Here is a 20,424-nt window from a genome sequence, read left to right on the forward strand (position 1 = left end):
CTATATCCCCGTGCCATTAAGCAATGATGGTGACCGGCTGTGTATCATGCTGATGTGAAAGGATGCCATTTTTTATTGGCGTCCTCAACAACTTCAGAGTTAGACCAGGTTGTATACACATGTAAACAGAACTACGTGATTTGAGAAACGTTGATACTTTAAACATAATGTAAAATGTAAAATATCTGTGGTTTGCATGAACGTAAGTGGCAATATTTTATTTTGGCAACTGGGCTAATTTATAACTATTTCACACTTTGTTCCTGGTACAATAATCATAATATAATAATATAATCAAAACTTCTAAAAGCCATAAGAGGTCTTTGTCACTTGATTGGAAAAAATATTGCTATTAGCCATTTACTGAAACCACTCATGCTGTCATTTTTCTTGGTACAACAGTCTCATTTTGGACTTATTTATTGGTGTAATTTTGTTCACAACTGTAATGACAAATTCATGCAGCTCTGTTTCTGGCTTCCTCTCCACAGCAACCACCTCTATGGTAAATGGGTATGGCAGTATTTAGAGTTATTCAGATACCAAACTGATGAGAAAAAAATATTTCTCAGAAACAAAACTGAAATATTGACAACTGATGGCTACAGCATGATGCTACTGTATTGTTATCTTATTGTTGTCTGCTCGTGTTTCTATGTTGAGGAACACTGAGAATATCCGTAAAGTAAAGCTCTGAAATGGGAATTTACAGAGACATTTTAGTAAAAACCATTTGCCAACTCCAAAAGATCCAGCTGAGCTTTATGTCACAGATTTCCTTGAATGCGCATTTCAACATTTGTCATTGACAGAAGTAACCTTTGTTAGATCATTTACAACTCGTAATGAATTTTTGTTTTCAGGCTACACTTCTTCACGAGTTGTAAACTACTTAGCATATGACATTTTATTGCTAATAGCTTCCTTCAAGTGCCATAGAGACCTCCCTCCATGCTGCTAAATATCCTGCAGGCCCGTCAGAAAACATGGCCAGAGGGCCATTCCTGCTAACAGAGATTCACACACAGCAAGGGTCCTGACAAGACTGAAGAGATGGACAGACAGACAGAGATAAAGACACAAGCTCCGTCATCATTGTGTGTTTGTAGATATGCAATTGTAAATGTTTGACTGTGTGTGAGCCTTGAGAGGAGCAAGTCACAGAGATCTGATGGAAGGAGACTCAAAATCAATAGTGTCCATGTTTGTGTCCCCGGGCTAGCTGTCACTCACCGGCCCAGAGGCTGAAGTGAATGATCCATCTCTGCTTTAATCTGTGCTCAACAGCCTCACCTGGCTCGTTCCCAAGGCCACACACTCGACGTGCACACAGCAAGGCAAAAGTCTCAGTGCTGGGACAGTTGGCAGCAGTAAATGTCCCGTCTCTCCCAGTGCTGCCAGTGCTGTTGACTCACCACACACGTAGAGACATTATACTAAAAGACGGAAAGGAGACAGCAATGTGTCCTGTCCTCTTCAGACCTAGACTGCCTTTTTCTCCCTATATTTCCCTTTCCTGTCCTGTTTTTGTGTCCTTTTATATCCAGTCCTGTCTGCCAATTCTGTACTGTCTTTTCCTATCCTACAATGTCCTGCTCTGTTTTACCCTAACATCCGATCTGTCCCATCTTGCCCTATATCCTGCCCTTTCTTGTTCTTTCACACCCTGTCCTAGTCTGCTCATTCTTTGCATGTCACCTCCATTACTGTTCTGCCCTGCTCTGTCTTGTCCTGTCCTTTTCTACCCTGTCCTATCATAACCAGTGCTCCCCTGTCCTGTAATGCACTCTGTTATGTCCTGTCTTGATCTATCACACAATATACTGTCCTGTCTTGCTCTGCTTGCTGCATTCTTGCCCTGCCCTGCCCTTCCTGGTTATGCCCTGTCCTCATCTGTCTTGTATGTATATCCCTGTCCCTAGACCGCATATGTTTGCATTGACAATGTACAAACCAATTTACATTTAAAAAATAGATTGTGCTTTTAAGATAAAGGACGCTGACAGAATCTTCCTTCAGCAGGAAGCTAAGACCCAACGGGCTGCTAAAAAGCTTGTAATCAAACTTCCTCCTCCACATTAACCTTCTCATCATCTCATTCAAAAAGTTTGAGTGCAGCTTTTCATATGTGGAACTTCTCGCACACCAACAGCAAGTTCTTTGTAAAGACAATTTCTGTGTGGAATTTGTTGAATAAAATCCTTCAAATAGGTTGCTATCATTAACACATCTGCCTCTAGTTTTTGCATATTTTCGTGACTACATTTGGTCTATTTTTTTTGTCCTGTACCGACCTTTCCCGTTCTCTTATATTTTGTCATGATCTTTTGTCCCGTTTCTGTTCTTTCATATTATATATTTTTGCCACCATTTTTGCTATTCTGAACTATTCTGATCTTTTTTTCCTCTGGTCTGCTCTGACATATTCTTCACTGTTGTACACTGACATTTTGTTAAACAAAAGGTTTCTTTGAGCCTACCAAAACCTCTATGTGGGTTATACTGTAAATCAGGTTTTTAACAAGTTTACTACTGAAATATATTTTCAAGGAAATGGCTGTTTTAACAATCTGGGCCTTATTTGGTAGTTCGGCATCATTCCCAACCATTCTGACACAATTTTACTCTCATAGTTTATTGCTAAAATCAGAAATGGAGCAAAATTGACTTCAAAACATGGTTACTAACACTCCTTTCGATGTAATTTTTATCCCTAACATCTTTATTTTTACTAGACTGAGTGTCACAGTGATTTAATCTGCATTGGCACATGTATACAAGTTATTTGTATTGATTGTCTAAACACCATATATGACGTGTAGTCTCTTGTGTGTGCTGCGCAGTCAAAGTGGGATAGCGATGATGTCCTGAACATAAACTGCAGACTGCCCTGGCTAACAGTCCTGAGCTCTCCCTCGGGGCTGCGTCTCACGTTTGAGCTCCGTCAGTTGGTAAATCGGTAAATGATCCTGGCTGTCATTTAATCAATATGAACAGGCAGCAGCTGTCACATATCATCGTCTCCCCTGGGGGTCGTTGTCAAGACGCAACATAAAAAAACATGAGTGCGTGTGTGAATGTGGATGTGTGTGTGTCTTCTTTGGTGCTTTATTTGATCCATTTTTCAGAGGCCTTTATTGTGACAACCAGACTAAATGAAGAGCGTTCAATGGTTTCCTGCAGTGTTCTGCTCAAAGCACAGGGGACCATTAGGATATTAAAAGAAGCACTTATTTTGTTTAAAGCTGAAATGATTAGATGATTAATCAATTAGTCCAACAATACAAAATTAGTTGCCAATTATTTTGATAAATTACTTAAATTATTAATTGTTTATCAAGCAAAGGAGCCAAAGATTTACTGATTCCAGCCTCTCAAATGTGACTCTTGTGGCTTCTTTAAGGGTTGGGACAGCTGGTGTGACAAAACAAGCCAAAGACATATTGGACTCTTTGGAAATTGTATAGGCATTTTACAGATTAATCGATAAATCGAAAACATAACCGAGAGATGAATCAGAGGTTCAGATCACTGTCCCTGCTCTTCAAAGATCAAAATAAATGTTTGAGATAAATTGGAGCTCCAGTATGTCGAGCACAATGTTCAAATGTCAAGAAAAACAGTAGAGTAAATAAAGTATGGCTCTGAATGGCGGTTTGTATGCATATCTGATAGCTCCACGTAATAGATTGTTTTCTTGCAATACGTCTGACAGATCAACAGAGCCAGTGACAGGAGGGGTCTCAGGATGTTATAATACTGCAGGGGGTATTCCTCTCCTCTCCTCCTCTCCTTTCTTTCCTCTTCCTTTCCTCACCTCTCCTAACGTGAGACAGTGAAATCTCATCCAGCCACTCTGCCTGCCCTTATAGCCAGCAGGGAGGGACATGTCATTTCACTTGTGTGCATGTGCGTGTGTCCCTTACTGCCGCAACACACAATGACGAGAGCAGAGGGAGGAGGCAGGTGGGGGGTGGTGGGGGGGTGACAGGGCTCTGATCTCTCAGATAGGGAGATAGCCACCTGATTCAAATGGCTCGCTTGTTCCCTGCAGTCACTTGATCGGCGTGTGAACTGACTCCTCTCTTATTTACAATCAAATGCTGCTGCACTGACCTGCCCAACCCAACCCCGGCCAGACCTGTCTCTCTCCCTCTCCCTCTCCCTCTCCCTCTCTGCCCTATATTTTCCATGTCTCACCCACGCAGACATACAGGTGTACTCAGAAACACCGTGATGGAAACTTACACAGATGAGGCCAGTTATGATCACACAATCTTTTGAAATATGAGCTCAAGTAAAGGTCAAGCTGATTTTGTTCATATTCATAAATGTGTGTTCTGCTACTCTTTATCAACACTCAATATCACATAATATTAAACCTAAAGCCACTTCATCACAGCTTTAATGTTGGATTAGGTATTAGGTCTTGCCCGGTACACAGGATGCAATATATCAAGAAGCATCAAAAGCAGTGTGTTCAGAGTAAACTGAGAAAAAAGTGAGTTGTACAGTGACAATAGAAATTCTATTTTTAAGAAAAGGATATCTAAGATTACCATATGAACATACTGTCTCATGAAAACAACTAGTGTAAAGCTTTTTGCGAAGCAGAATTTGACTAAAAGTTACAGATCAGCTTCAGAAAATGATGTTTGCTGGTTTCCCTGAGCGGAAAAGACCTTGTAGCTTTGTGATTTATGTGGGGTTGAAGATGAAGTCCATGTCATGCATCATTAGGGTCCGGTCAGCTAAGCTGCCAGGACACTATTGTAATCCTAGGTATTCTTCTTCTTCTTCTTCCAAGGAAATCATACTTCCCATGGGTGAAAACTCACCAGACTTTGCACAAAGGTCCAGTCTCATGCCAGATATCCTCAGCTGTAAACTCAAGCCAATAGTCCTGATGGTGGTGCTACAGCAAGCGTCTAAAGTTCAAAACTTTGAAAATTCATAACAAATCAACCATACGTGCTACAACTTCACAACTTTCATCAAACTGTAGCCCCAATACTGAAGAAACTTTTGTACATTTAAACCTATTAAAAATTATGAAGTTCATCACTCTGTTTTTTTCAAAAACTGTAAAACTTCTTAAACCTATCTCCTCCCACAATTTTTGCTCAATTGACACCAAACTTGCTACAGAGCATCTTCAGACTGTCCTACAAAAACTATGTTTCTCAGATTTTTGATTTATCAAAAATTGAGCCTACAGTGCATCAAAATGTTTGACTGTAAACGGTACTGTAAACATATACATGCAAATTCTTGCTAAATAAATCTTCAATGTTCATGAAAAAAATGACAAAATTCTAGAGTCATGGTAGATGATGTGTGGCAAATTTCAGAATTTTATCTCAAAAACTGAATTTTTGACAGCATTTTGAATTTTGCTCTAATGTGAACAATTGGAGTCAATGTAAAAATGGCAATTTTAAACATCAGTTTTTCACTTATGGAGCAAATCAATCATTGTTACAAACAAATTACCAACATCTCCATGCTGTCTAGATGCAATATGTGTATTTTCAGATTTTTGTCTTAATAACTGAATTTTTTACAGTGGTTTCAAATCTGCCTTTCCATGCACGGATGGCTGCTTTCCTACACAACAGTGAATGACTTACTCAATTTGTGAAGCCACTGTTGAGTTGCTACTTGCCAATTAGCTCAGAGCGGTAGATGACTGTCTTAGGTTCCAGAGGTTGCTCAGAATTGCCTAAAAATGCCCGGACCCGACCCATCGCTGCACAGCAGCTATAATTGTTCATTTTATGATTTCTTAAAGGCTACACCTTTTTAGTAAAATGTCCTTACTTTCTAAAGAGTTTTTGTGGTTGAATGATTGTGACCAACTACAGCTGTGTTTTAGGTGTTATTTGTAAGTTTACTATTTGCAATTTCATGTAAGATGTTATGCTCATGCAAAGAAGGTGTCTTGTCAGTCCATGTGAGCTGGGCACCTAAATATGTGCATGACACAATAAGTATCATAACTAACTGACAGTATATGCAGAGTAAGTTCATATCTTTCAATTTAAGATCGAAGGGTTTTTGGTGATGTTTTATTTGATCGCTATGCTTTGCTCCTATTCAACATACTGTGCTGTGACTTTCTAATGCAGGAACCAATAACGCCAACCAATGAGACGTCTTCTAATCTAATCTCATCTCATCTAATCCAGTTTAACCCAATCTAATCTGTGTTTTAATGGTTTATGCCTACGCTTAAGATGGTAGAAGATATTGTCAAAACGTATTCACCGGGCTACACTGATTTAAGAACAATATTACCAGGATCTAAACCGCTGAATTTAAAGGGACAATTCAATGCAAAATCAAAAAGACATATTTTTCCTCTTAACTGTAGAGCTATTTACCAGCCTGGATTGTTTTGCGTGAGTTGTAGAGTGTTGGAGATATCGGCCGTAGAGATGTCTGCCTTTTCTCAATTACAATGGAACTAAATGGCACTCAGCTTGTGGTGCTCAAAACGCAAAATAACAATTGAAAAACTCAACAGCAATGTCTCTTTCAAGAAATCATGATCCGGTTACTCAAGATAATCCACAGACCTTGTTGTGAACAGTTTCATGTAGGAACTATTTTCTTTCTACTGAGCTTAACCTATCAACCATATCAATGCGCAGAAGGAAGCGTGCATCTACTGTTAGCTCGCCTGAACGTTTCAGCTCAGCCAAGGAGGAGATGATGAGTAGATGCACACTTCCTTCTACACAGTGATATGGTCAGTGGGTGCAGTTTGGGAGAAAGAAAAAGTTCCTACATGAAACTGCTCACAACAAGGTCTGTGGACTATCTTGAGTAACCGGTCATGATTTCTGGAAAGAGATATTGCTGTCAAGTTTTACAAATGTAATTTTGGCACTTTGAGCACCACAAGCCGAATGTCATCTAGTTCCATTATATAACAGAGAAGCCAGACATCTCTACAGCTGATATCTCCAACACTTGGCAGCTCACACCAAAACAATCTAGAGTGATAAAAAGCACTACAGGTAAGAGGAAATATGTATTTTTGATTTTGGGACTGCCCCTTTCAGCGTTGAAAAAAGGAGCAAAATTCAACAGATGACACACGTTAAAAACTTAAAAGTCCTTATGATACAAATTTCAGTCTATAACTTGAGGAAAATAAGAAATGCTCATCTAAAATTCTTCCAAATGGGCCTCAGTCTGAGTCAGGGAGAAACAACTTCAGTCTGCTGCATCTGTCTGTCTGCCTGTCTGTCTGTCTGTAACTGTCCTGTCTGATTATCTCTCCCAGTTGGCCCCGAGGGGACACCCACACTGAAAGAGGCCACTCTTCCATTCAACAACAGCTTCTGTCAGAGTCGGGGAGAGGGAGAGGGAGACCTCAGAGTCACCAGCTCCAGAATAGCCTGATAGTGACTGATGCAATCAATCGAAATCTACACTACAGTCAACATGATCGACTGGGAACGAGGTTTTACGCTTAATAAAAGAAAACTGCTCTGCATGGGAGATGGACAATTGTAGGAAAGTGAAGACGGAGGAGTCCATGCAGCGTTTTTCCAAATTCACGGTTCATTTCTTAGAAAAAATACAGAGAAAGATTTGAGCCACACGGTGACATGAACAGCCTTTAACTGCATTTCAGAGAAGCAGCAGTTCATGTATTAAACGCACCATTATCACCTCATGTATAACATAACTGCCTGGCTCATATCAGCCACAGCAGTCTACACCAGTCAAAACAAAGTGATGTACATACATTTAGTGTCTCAATGAGCTTTACAGATGTGAGATACTGTATAATCTGTAGGATGACAAGATGTCTGATTACATTACAGCACTAATTGTGATATTATCATGACATTATCATTATCTTAAAGATTAACGGTGCCAGTAAATCGATCATGTCACAGCTTTTATGAGCCGGGATGTTAAATGGTTATTAATTAAGTGGAATTTCCTTCTTGACAACAACCCAGAGTGGGCACTGCTGCTTATATCACAGTCATTTTCAAAGCTTATGGTGTTTTATGAGTAGTTTTCTGTAGGAAAGTTCACTCATAAAACATACTTCATTTATGCAGGATTTAATCCAATGTCTGCACAGCTGTAGTTCCACTATCTTTGTGAAGAATACATCCTGAACAAAAAGTGTAACCTGTGATTCATTTAGCCAACACGTAGAATACAATCCAAGTAAACCAGCAGAGGTCCGCAGGTCAGATGAATAATTCACCACTGAAAGACATATGACATTTCCACATGGAGGAATGTAATCTGGGGTGATGTTCTGTGTGTCAACATCATTCGCTGTAACAGCCCAGTATCGGAGCACTGAAGGGTCTAAATTCATCAGCATGTCACACAAAAACATTTGGCAAATGACATTTAGAGGAGGCTTTTATCTGATTCCTGAAGAGAGGAGGAAATAAGTGCAGACTGAGGGGAAAACACAAGTGGGGAGTGTTTGTCTGAAGGATGAGCTTGGCCTATATAGCCAGAGTGTGTGTGTGTGTGTGTGTGTGTGTGTGTGTGTGTGTGTGAAGCTGAGAGCGCTGTCATGTTGATGTCACCAACAAAGCCTTTAAACAACTCCAGCATCTCTGTGACACTTTGTAATGTAAGCCTACCCTTAAAAACACATTAACACCTTGTCCTGTGGGTTAACACACATTAGCAACATCAAATAATGACATGTGGAAATGCGATCGCCTATAAAACACTTTCAATTCCAAACAAATTTTAAATAGCCTTAATTGTTTGTTTAACATATTAGCAGTATTGGCAGGCCTTAGTCTGTATGGTGAAAGCAAACGCAGCATCAACAGTGACAGTCTGCTACAAGTGTCGGGACATTTTTAAAAGCAGTTTTTAAGTTTGTAAAGTGACCTTAAATCATATAATGAAGGCAGTTGTATAAAAATGTATTATTGGTAAACTCTCTTAAGGTTTGTAAGAGTGTTTATATTTTGGTGACAGTGCCTTATTCCTCAAAAAGAACAACTATTAACATGTTAAGTTTGGGAGGAGACCTCTCTTTAAACAGCTCAAAAACATGCTTCACATTTTTTTTTCTTTAATTTTTTCACATATAAAAATCTCTAATTTAATGAGAACTGCATATAAACATGATTTTTGAACGAATGATGTGTTTCAATTCTAAAAATATGCATCATCTCTGGTTATGTCTCAATTTTTTCATCTTTATTAAAACCTAAAGAGCTTAGGTTGTTGCAAAACGTACCACTTCAATACTTTCCTACATATTTGGTTTTTAATAGGGTTGAAAGAAAAGAAAAAAAAATATTTGAAAAAAAAAGAAAAAGAAAAAGGCTGAATTATTATTATTATTATCATTATTATTACGGTTAACATACACCTCCTCACTGCTGTTTTCTTCAGTAACACAAATCCAGATTTTGCATAACCCCATTTAGTGCAGTGTCATTTGGATTATGGAAATTACAATATATGAAAATTCATACAGTAGTTTTAATCTTAATTCATTAAAACACCCGATGTAAAAAAAAATATATGAGAGATTATAGATACATATGGTCAAATAAAACACACTCACTAACACATCCATACACATACACACAAACACATTCATTCTCTGCAGCATCCATTCAGAAGGCTCGCGCATGTCCCCGAGGGCTAGAAAGGCACGCGGACTGTGGACCCCCCTATTTTCCTACTGCCCCCCCCCCACACCATTTCTAAAGCTTTTATTCTGAAAAGCAACACACGCAGCACAGACGAGCAAACTGTGGCTGCCGTGTGTACATCCTGCTGTTAGTACAATATAGCACTGCTGGAATAATGAGCGCTTTTTTTATTATTTAAATGTGAAAGTAGGCCACTTTATTATCTTTGCAGAATTTTAAATCAGAGTATTTGCTTCATTTGAATCTCACTCAGGCCCTCCAACATGTGTCTCTACACCTCTTCATCCACTTTTTCTCTCAACCGTTTCTGGATGTGTGACATTCTGAAATAGGACAACCCCCCCTGCCGCCCCCCCCCCGTTTAATGTGCGAGTGGAGTTGTTGGTCAACAGTTGGGTCGGGGGGCCAGGCAGAGGGAGGGGAGGGCCGGGAACAATGGACGGTGCTGTTGTGTGCTGGAGTCGGTGGAGGGAAAGAGAGGAGAGGGAGAGGGAGAGAGTCAGGCTGATGACAGAGTGAAAGAGGTTAGTGTCTATGCTGGGAAATGAGACCAGAGGAGGGGGGTTCCTGTGTCTGTTGGCTTGTTAATGATGATTCAGTCCCATCAGCTCAACAGCCTTCTCTATCAAGGAATCTCTGAATGCCTATAAAGCAAGCTCAGCGGTGCCATCACAAGAAGCACAACTTTAAAAATGTAATTATAAAAAAAAGCTTTTTAAATCACCAGTCCACTCTGATGCACATGGAAGTAAATAAACAAACGCGCATGTGCAGAAATTAAAATAAATCGATATAAAAACAGAATACAGAATATATTCCTTTTAAAAATCAATCAGTTGTTCCATTTTTTGATACCACAGAAAAATAAAACTGCCTTAAACCATTTTATCAGTCTCAAAAAATATATAAAGTTCACAAAGAGTGAACAAAAACTGATTTTTTTCTCATTTTTTTCTACACATTTTGAAAATGAAGTGTTATAGCTTGTGAGTGCAGGCTATATTTCGTTGACAGTTCATTGTGAAACGAAAAAAATCTTTACTCCAGAAGCCTCCGTTTTTAAAAAAAATCACCCTGATTCAACAAGTGACGGTGCCGGAAATCAAAGCTGTGCATGCATGAGCCGGACGATCAACACAGCTGCAGCACCTCAGCCAACTGGATCACAATCTGCACCCCGTGGGTGCTGCGCGTTAGCCAGTCACTGCAGTGTTGCCGTGTGTGAATCCAGCAACGATTTTGTGTCTCCACAAGGCATCCCACCCTTCTCCCCCTCCCCACCCCCTCGCCTCTCCACCCCTCCTGGGTCTGCCAGGCTCCTTGAGCCGGCCATGGGTGGCAGTCAGCCTGGAAACCCGCTGATATTGTTCCAGACGAGCGATGTGCTGCATGGGAGCAGGGAAATGGTTGTTCTGCTTCAGAGTCTGAAGACAACAACCTAGAAATGGTTAGAGGCTGTGGCTCTGGGCTGGGCCACTCTAGACAAGTGATTTCGATTGTCGTGATTACTGCCACTATACCATCATTCCTCCTACTATTGTTTTATGCGCATTTTTTTAATAGATTTTCCTGAGAAATTATATCGAGAATGAGTCGAATTTGGTCTCTTTCTTTTTGCTTACACTGAGTGTGCAAACTATCAAACCACCCCCGCCTTTGCCCTCTCCCCCGCCTCCCCAGGCCCGAGGAGGGACATCAGTAAACACAGTCTCCAAATTTCCGGACAACAAAGAACCAGCAGACCGTGCGCTACTTTCACTTGGAGCTGCGCGATGGGCCGGTCCCATACAGTCAGTCACCTGTTGCTTCAAGCTGCCCGGATCAGCTAAAGAGCTGAAAATATCCAGAAAACAATTAAAGTTAAAAAAACAAACAACATGTCTGCGCTGTGGATAATTGCCTTTATTTTTTTTATTTGATTTAGAGACTTTGTTTGAACCTAAAAGCCCCCCTTGTGCCTTTTCACACTCAATCTGTTCACATTTCCTGCTGAAAAGCCTGTGTCCTCTCCTCGCTCTCTAGTTTTTTTTTCAGTGACCATATAGTTTGTGAGTGGATCTCCTGAATTGGAGCTGCATTGTGCTCTCCCCAACAGCAGCCAGCGGGCTCAGCAGCCAGCACAGCCAGCCAAGCGTTTGACGTTATTAAATAATAAAGAGATGCTGATCTGGTAGCATTGTTGTGCAGGAAAAAAGGCCAATTAGCGTGCCGTTATACTGTCATTATGGCTGTATTAACTCGAATTAGTTATAAGACAATGTGCATATTGACACTTGCATTTTGCTTTTTTTCCTATAAGGAAAATTAGTCTATACATTGAAATAATAGCCTGCGAAAATCAGCGATTCTAACAATGTAATGATCTTCCGTACAGTGGCTTAGACATACTATAAGAATTTGAAATATTTTATGGAATACAAACCAGAAAAAAATGTAAACAAAAAGTTCATTAAAATAGCCTATAAGTAGATATTTCAGACTCTAAGGTTTATTATCATCTTTGTAAATATCAGGTTGAAATTTATTATCAAAAATGATGGAAGTTGTTGTGAAGTTGTTGTGAAGTTAAGGAGTTTATAATTCAGAAGTAGGCTACATTAAGTGGCATAAAAAAAGTAATAATATTACTTAAAATGTGTAGAATAATAGCAGCTTTTGTGCAGTGAGCTCATCTGATTTATTAGTGACCCTGTTGTTTTTTATGACAGAGCTCAGATCGGTGTGAGCGCAGAGCTGCAGGCTTCCCTTGGCAGGCTACAGTACAACAGGCCTTATATTGTTGTTTGTCGGCTCCTCTCACAGAAAAATCCCCCCTCCCCTCCTCCTCCTCCTCCTCTTCCTCCCCTCTCTTGCACTTTCTCCCGGCTAATCGCTTCAAGAAGCAAAATAGGCATATGTTATCAGAGGGGTGAAAACTGAGGCTTCATCAATAAACTGCTATTAGAACTGCAGGTGTTGACACAAGTCATCTTTAAGAGACACTGTGCAGCATCACACCATACAGTCCATCTCTATATTACTTCATTAAACTAAAATATTTTTCATTTTGATCCGTAGTTGTCTGGGGGGAACCAAAATTGTAAAGAAGCTGAACAAATACAAGGAACATTTGAAGGCTTTATGCTGCATCATGAATGTGAAACATTAGTGTGTCCGCCATTTTTACAATATAGCCAATCAAAGCCATGACACAGAGATAGTAATGATTGGCATTTGGTGATTGTTACTGTGTAAAAAAATCAATCCAAATAAATTATAAAAAGAAAAGAAAAGAAAAATCTAGATAAAAATGTTAAAAGTATGTAAATAACTAAAAATAGGCTAAACAGAATCAACATTTTACTGCATGGTGTCACCAGCCTATTTGGGCCCATTGTTATCTATTAATAGATCATGTTAAGAATTTTACACGGACAATTTTTAAAGTGACACCCATAATGCTCTGATGTGCAGTGAAGCAGAGGTAAAAATAAACTTTTAAAAGTCTATACAGTTTCGCACATGCATTTAATCATACTCGTACTCTGTCCGACAAGTTACAGTTACATTAAGAAGAAAGAAAAACAAAACTGTTTTTTTGATGTTGTTGTTTGTAAAGAGTTGTTGATCCGCTGCATTCCTTTAATGATGGCGCTCTATAAAGCTGTCAGCATCAATGAGCAGAAATGATAAACGGAGCTCGAGCCGCTGGTGACGTGGTGGGGGGAGGCAGGGGGGAGGAGGAGGAGGAAGGAGGAGGAAGGTGGGGGTGGAGGGGGTAGCAGAGGCCTCGAGCCTCTGAGAATGCAGGCCCAGAGNCACACACACACACACACACACACACACACACACACACACACACACACACACACACACACACCAAAGCTCTCTGCTCTGACAGTTTTGCTATTCACCCATTCTTACAGTCTGTCTCTGTGATGAAGGCAGAGATGTTGGGCAGTCTGCAGAAATATTCTGAGATGCAAAAAGAAAACACTGGATTTTTTTTGGGAGAGAGTTTGTTTGTTTTTAACCTTCATTCACTTATACCTCCTTTAGGAATCTAGATTCACTCGATGAACTTTCCTGTACTTTGACTTGCAGAGCCATCCTCATATGAGACAGAAGCCTATTCATCATTACAGAGTCAAAGTCTGGCTACTAGGTCCTCCTTTGCCTGTATAAATCCGACATAGCCTTTATTCACATAATGGAATCAATACTGAAAAATGTTAAGTTTTTCAACCCATCATAATTAAAACAATTCATGCCAGGTTTGTGTTTGCATGTTGTAAAACACAGATGTCCGTCTGCCTCAGGTCTTCCTTAAAACAATGTCAATCAGTCAGGGAGTAAACGCATATCCTGTGTTTTAAAACCTGAGACATTAATGCATTAATTAACTTTCTAGAAAACATACACAATTTTAATTTAGGCCAAGTTATTTCGTGATAACGGAGATGAGCATATCGGCCTCCAGGCTAAACAGCGTCCAGTTCAAACAGGCCTACAAATTAATTATCGGTTTCCATGATGACAACTGGATTATTTGGCTACCACAGAAGATAAACTATATTAAAGTAAACTAACCAACGGAAACACACATTAGGACCACTGAACCGCTTCATTTGCGGGGTGACGTCATGCCCCCTCCTCCTTATTATCCGCAACGTGGTGAAAAAGGAAAGTGGCTCTCGTGGGATTACAGGCCACTAAGCTCGTTTTGTTTGTGTGTGTGTGTGTGTGTGTGTGTGTGTACGGGTGAGGGGGGTCATTTGACCTAATTTTAAAAATCATATAATCTCAACAACAAACACAGGATTTAGAAAGCGGCCAGTATAAACTACGGATCATCTAACTGGGCTGTGTTCTCGCATTGTGGACTAATAGCATTTTCATTTTTTAAATTCTACTAATTTATTTTTACTTTTCCACCTTTTATCAGAGGTCTGTCTTGTCTCTACCTTGTTTTAATAGGTTCACGATCCGCTCAACCAGAATCTTACAATAAAAATGACCCTGCATGCTATTACAACATTTATAATAACTCCTACCTGCCCATAATAACTGATTATTTAAAGTGCACAGAATGTAACACGTGGATGTTGTGATAAAGGCCACCAGAAAGAGCCCGACACGCGCCAGGTTATCATAGATAACATCTGGGAGCTTTTTTTTGTTTTGTAAAGCGGGGGCAAAAAAAGCAGAGGCGCGCGCTTACCACCTGTTGCAGTCCAAATATCCTCGAGCTGCGACAGCCAGACTCTGCACGCGAGCAACAGAAGGGGAGACGGATGGATGGATGAACGGACGAATGGGTACATGGGTGGATGGAGGGTGGGTGCGTGAAAGGATGGAGGGGAACACCTTGACCGGGCCTCATAGCTCCTACCTATATCACACAGAACACACTTGTGTTGGTCCGCGTGCTAAATGAACCATTTTTTAATAACAATCAGAAGCATATTAACCGCACCTTTATTTTATCAAAGTAGGATCACGGTGGATTCAGTCCACGTCCACGCATTATCCCCAGGTGTAACATTTTAGACACTTGATTCCCTGTGTCACCGTCAGCGCTGCCGTGCAGCGCCTTTATTTAATGTTTGAACAGGAGCGCCACTGAGCTCCAAGCGCCTCTGAGATTAAATCACATTTTGGAAAGCGCAGGGGCTAAATGCGGGCTAATATTTTTCTACTGAGATAGCGCGATATCAGTGTTTTCAGAGTGAACATTTACCGTTGCCCTACTTTGTGACTGCTTGGCCTCTCTCACATGGGAAGGGACTATTTTATCTAAAGGCTGCAGCAAGAAAACACCAATAAAGAGTGACATATTAAAGCATCAACTGTGGTTTTGATCGGCCAAAACTCGTCTACAATTAAAAGCCAACACCAAACCTGGAAAAAGGGGGCATAAGTATCAAATGATACAAGTGTGAAATCCTTTGCCTCTGGTTTTGTTTTCAGTTTTACAAGCAGCCTGGGCCTTAAACCCACCATCCTGACTGTGTCTACAGCCATCTTCACAGGCGTTACAAATAAGCCACAGCTTTTATGATACTCCTCAGAACATATAAGTTAACCATCAAATACATCATGTATTCTCTCCATTCAAAGAGCTTTTCCAACACATCAAAGGTGCAGCGCTCAGCCGGGGAAAATAATCATTTCGCGGGGCCTCCGGGCCTGCAGGGGGCCGGTGTTCATGGAAAGAAAAAAAAGAGACTTTAATGCGTCTAAGTGTCCGACCTTTTAAAAACAACTTGTTTATCACCGGTGTTCTCGGCTATTACAACCAATTCAGCTGCTTGGATCAATAATTAATGGGGCAACCAACGATCCCTTGACCTCTTAAAGGTCCGGCTGAGAGGGAGGGTGAGGGGGGGAGAGAGGGGGAGAGAGGAGTGGACGGATAAATACCGAGGGGCCTCTTCAAATATTCATCTGCCGGTTAATGTGAGCTGCGCTCCCCCGGGACCCAGCCTGCAAGACACAACGGCCCTAATCTACCTCGCTGTACACACACACACACACACACACACACACACACACACATACAGAGACACACTCCCCGCAGATTTAAAACCGTTAGTTAAATTCAGAGCGAGCAGTTAGCTCATCATAAGGATTAATATGAAAGGAGGGGGGAGTAACCTGGCTGGCACAGAGGCGCATGGGAACATTTTTGGAACCGGTTCCGTTTTTTTACGCAGGAGGGGTGTTGGTGGTGTGGAGTCACCGGAGAGCTTGAACCGTGAGAACCGGGGTTAACGGGAAACAGCAGGGCCCGTTTGATTAAACATTAAATTGAAATGGCCACACTCGAGACTTTATGTGGAGCCATTACATCGCGGGAGAAAAAGCAACCCGGCTGGTCCCGCTCGTCTGGCTCCTTTCAAAAGGGCTCACCTTCCATTTAGACCTAATTGAACATTTAGGCTGATAAGCTGCAGCTCTATGATTTGGAGGAAGAGGAAAAAAAACACAGCAGAGAAAGCGTCCAAAAAAGTATCAGAGCCTATTAGTTAAACCAAACATCAAGAGGAACTGTTACAACATGAAATAAAAGCCTGAGCTCATGGGATTAGGTTGGTGTAAATACTCCAATATCCAGCTATGCTGTTGTCACAGTCAAGTGTCATTAGAAAATTAAAATGCACCAATGACAGAAATGCTGCTGTCACTTTACACATATAATGAATGAGGGTAATAACCCTGATTTATGCTTGTTTATGAACAACATATCTTCTCCCATTCAAAAACAGGCCCAAAATAATAACTACAAAATAATATATAAATCCAGTTGTTAAATTAATTTAAAAAGAAAAATAGGTATTTTAAAATGTAGCTTGGGCCTCAACAGAAATGCTCATTGATGTTTTTTTTTTTTGTTTTTTTTAGAACTGATGATAAAAGAGGAGAAATGACAGTCTATACCTGGGGATGTTGGGCATTTGGGTGGAAAAATCGTCCCCCTTTTGAGGAAACATGGCAACAAACTTTGGCTTGATGGGGCCATCCGCAGGCACTAGAAAATAGAAACCACGACGCACAAGCTGGATTATTTGATCAGTGGAGTTTAAAAGAAATTCTAATATTTATATTCATGAAGATGTAAAAAGTCAATGTTACATTTACAGTAAATGATTAACATCAGAAAACAGAAAGGCTCCACAGGCGGGTGACAATTTAACCTGCACATATTAAAAATAAAAATGACTGAGGAAAATAAAAATCAAAACTCAAACAATTTCAAGTATCCAAATTTCCAAAATTTATTCATTTCAAACTGCATATTGAAAAAAAATATACTCAGCTGAAATTGTAACTGTTATAAGGATGGTATTAGTTCCGGTATATATATACATGGAGTGGTTGGCTTCTGCGTACAGGCCACAATTTTTAAAATACAACTACGGGAATGAATTTTTTTGAAATAAAAACTTAAAATATCACAGTAAATATACAGAAATTGTACAAATCAATTAGAAAATAAAGAGCACAAGCGTCATACCTCTAACAGATGAAAAGTGGGAGACGGAAATATAAATTAACAACCTATATTTTAAGCTGTATGAGAGAAAAAAAAAGTGTCTTATCTTTTTTTAAAGAAATTAAAATGTTTAGTAATATTGACCTTAAATGAAAAAAAAAACCCCAGCATTACCTGCTTCGTTTTTATGTCCCTTTTCTTTCCAAAGTTTGCAGTAATAAAGGAGCATAACTGATCGCTCCCATATAATTCCAGTTCTGCCATTTTCACTTTTAATATTTTCTGCAGAACTGGCATTGCTTTATATATAAAAACAAAAGAAAAGAAAAATGCAACCTCTTGCAGTTTAACAAACAATTTCATCTGATTGTAATGTTTCTTTGATAAATACTGTACAAAAGGTGATTGCAATAATAAAACATTTGATTGCGACTCCCACTTTCTAGTCTTCCAAACTTCATCCACCAGTGAAGAGGGGATCTCCTACCGTTCCTCTAGAGCTTCCTTAGAATAAAATGAAAGAAAAAAAAGAGTCGTGTGTCCTTTTCCTGGAGACTTCTATACAACTTTTCCCACCCCGAAATTTTTCTGTACAAAAATAGTCCAACGTTAATAGTCCACAGTTTCTCTTATAAAAGTTCTTTTTTTTTCTCTCTCTCTGCTGTGTGTCTCTTACATGTGTGTTAACGGCAGCGTGCCGTTGATCGTCGTCCCGGGCACGGCGCTCTGGTAGTGCCCGGACATGTGTAGCCTGGTCTGGGCGCTCTGCTCGCTGACCTCCGCCCCGGGCAGGTACATGCTGATCATGTCCCTCAGATCTCCGCTTTGGCAGCCCGGGGCGGCCCGGTGGGACGACGAGGTGACGACGGGCGGGCTGGAGCTGCTGGACTCGGACTTCACCACCGAGGAGGGCCCCATGGAGCCCAGCGCGGTCATCCCCGGCGTGGTTTGCTGGGAATAGGACATGGAGTAAGTCGGGGAGCCGTTCATGTAGCTCTGGGAGCTGGTCATGGTGTTGTACTGCAGGGCGCTCATGTCATAGCGGTGCATGGACTGCATCTGGCTCGGGTTGTGCGCGTTCAGCCCCGGGTGCTGGTAGCTCAGCTGGTCCTGCATCATGCCGTAGCCACCGTTGGTCCAGCCGTTCATGTGCGCCGCATAGCTGTCCATCCGCTGGTTCACCCCACCGCCCAGCCCGCTGCCCACCCCTACACCGACCCCAGCTCCCATCCCGTTTCCTCCCGGAGCCAGCAGCCCACCGGGCAAGGTGTACTTGTCCTTCTTCATGAGGGTCTTGGTTTTCCGCCGGGGCCGGTATTTGTAATCCGGATGCTCCTTCATGTGCAGGGCCCGCAGCCTCTTGGCTTCGTCGATGAAAGGTCTCTTCTCGCTCTCCGACAGAAGTTTCCACTCAGCGCCCAGTCTCTTGCTTATCTCCGAGTTGTGCATTTTGGGATTTTCTTGCGCCATCTTCCTCCTCTGGCCCCGGGACCACACCATGAACGCGTTCATGGGTCTCTTGACCCGCTCCGGACTGTTTTTCTGGTTGGGGCCGGTGCCGGACGTGTTGGTGTTGCCCGAGCCCCCCGTGTTGGTCTGGGGAGCTGGGGGCTTCAGTTCAGTCTCCATCATGTTATACATCAGGAACAGCTTTTAGTTGGAGCTCCCGAGCAGAGGAAAAAAGAAAAGCCACAGAGACAAACTCCACAAGCCAGAGGCAGGACAGTGAGGAGCGCAGGGCTGCTGCTAAAAGTTACCTGGCGATTTTTCTCTGCAACTTTTTTCTCTGGACAAAAACAACAAGCACCAAGCCGCGTCTCCACACACTCTCACTCTCTCTCTCTCTCTCCCTTCTCGGTGAGTGTGTGTCAGAGCGTGTGTGTGTGAGTGTGTGTGACAAAGAGCCTTCTCCCAATAGGTCCCTGCTATGTTGTGTCCACAAAACTTCTCCCGTCGCTTCTCCGAAAAAGCATCAACAAACTGTACTTTTTCGCCTCTGTCCGCCTGAGCCTTGACAACTCCAGATAGTTTTTGAACAAGTTAATAGACAACCATTCATGTGACGGGGCTGTCAGCGAATAAATGGCTTCGACCTGGCCAATCAGAGGCGGCCTGCTCCCCTGACACACCAATGGGAGACATTAATTAGCATAAAGGGGCGGGGTCTGCTCTGCCCCGAGACACACGCATACACGCACACTCAGGCTGCCCATATGAGCCAAAATAAAGTACATATTTACTATTTCCAGGCACATGGAGAGATTTCTCTGGGAATATATATACCGTGGCACTTTGTAAACATTTGCTATGGTGGAGAGGGAGCTGCAAAAGCTGGCTGGCTGGCTGAAATTAGAAAGTGTCATTTTGCAAAGTGTACGAGAAAAATAGGACTAAAAAGTTTCTAAATAAAAAAATATATATGTCAAACAGTTTCTACTTAATAAGGGGATTTTATTAATGTTTTGGTTCACTTATTTATTCAAATGTGAAGCCTTTATTCTAACAATAAATCGGAAGTCATGCATAATAAAATAAGACTAGCCTAAAATAATTAATAAATAAATGTTTAATAAATTCATCACATGTTGACATTAATGGTGTCTGTATCATCTTATGTTGAGCAGCATTGTTCTCACACTGAGTCCCGGCCCGTGACACTGCTGTTGTTCAAAATCAAAAAGTCACTAATGCCCCCACTTACGGCCCCAATAACATAACAACACTTAAATAAACTTTGTTAGTTAACTCAAAGCATTGAATAGCGGTGGTGTGTGTGAATGT

The 20,424-nt window shown here is 41.2% G+C and overlaps 1 protein-coding gene across 1 annotated transcript; it reads right to left on the reverse strand.

Annotated features, from left to right (window-relative positions):
* Positions 1–17,406: 17,406 nt before the first annotated feature.
* sox2 (SRY-box transcription factor 2) lies at positions 17,407–19,679 on the reverse strand. The gene has a single exon (XM_050055895.1). The coding sequence runs from the start codon at positions 19,282–19,284 to the stop codon at positions 18,316–18,318; it is 969 nt and encodes a 322-aa protein (XP_049911852.1). The 5' UTR covers positions 19,285–19,679; the 3' UTR covers positions 17,407–18,315.
* Positions 19,680–20,424: the final 745 nt, after the last annotated feature.

Source organism: Epinephelus moara, chromosome 10, assembly GCF_006386435.1.
Source record: "Epinephelus moara isolate mb chromosome 10, YSFRI_EMoa_1.0, whole genome shotgun sequence".
NCBI lineage: Eukaryota > Metazoa > Chordata > Actinopteri > Perciformes > Serranidae > Epinephelus > Epinephelus moara.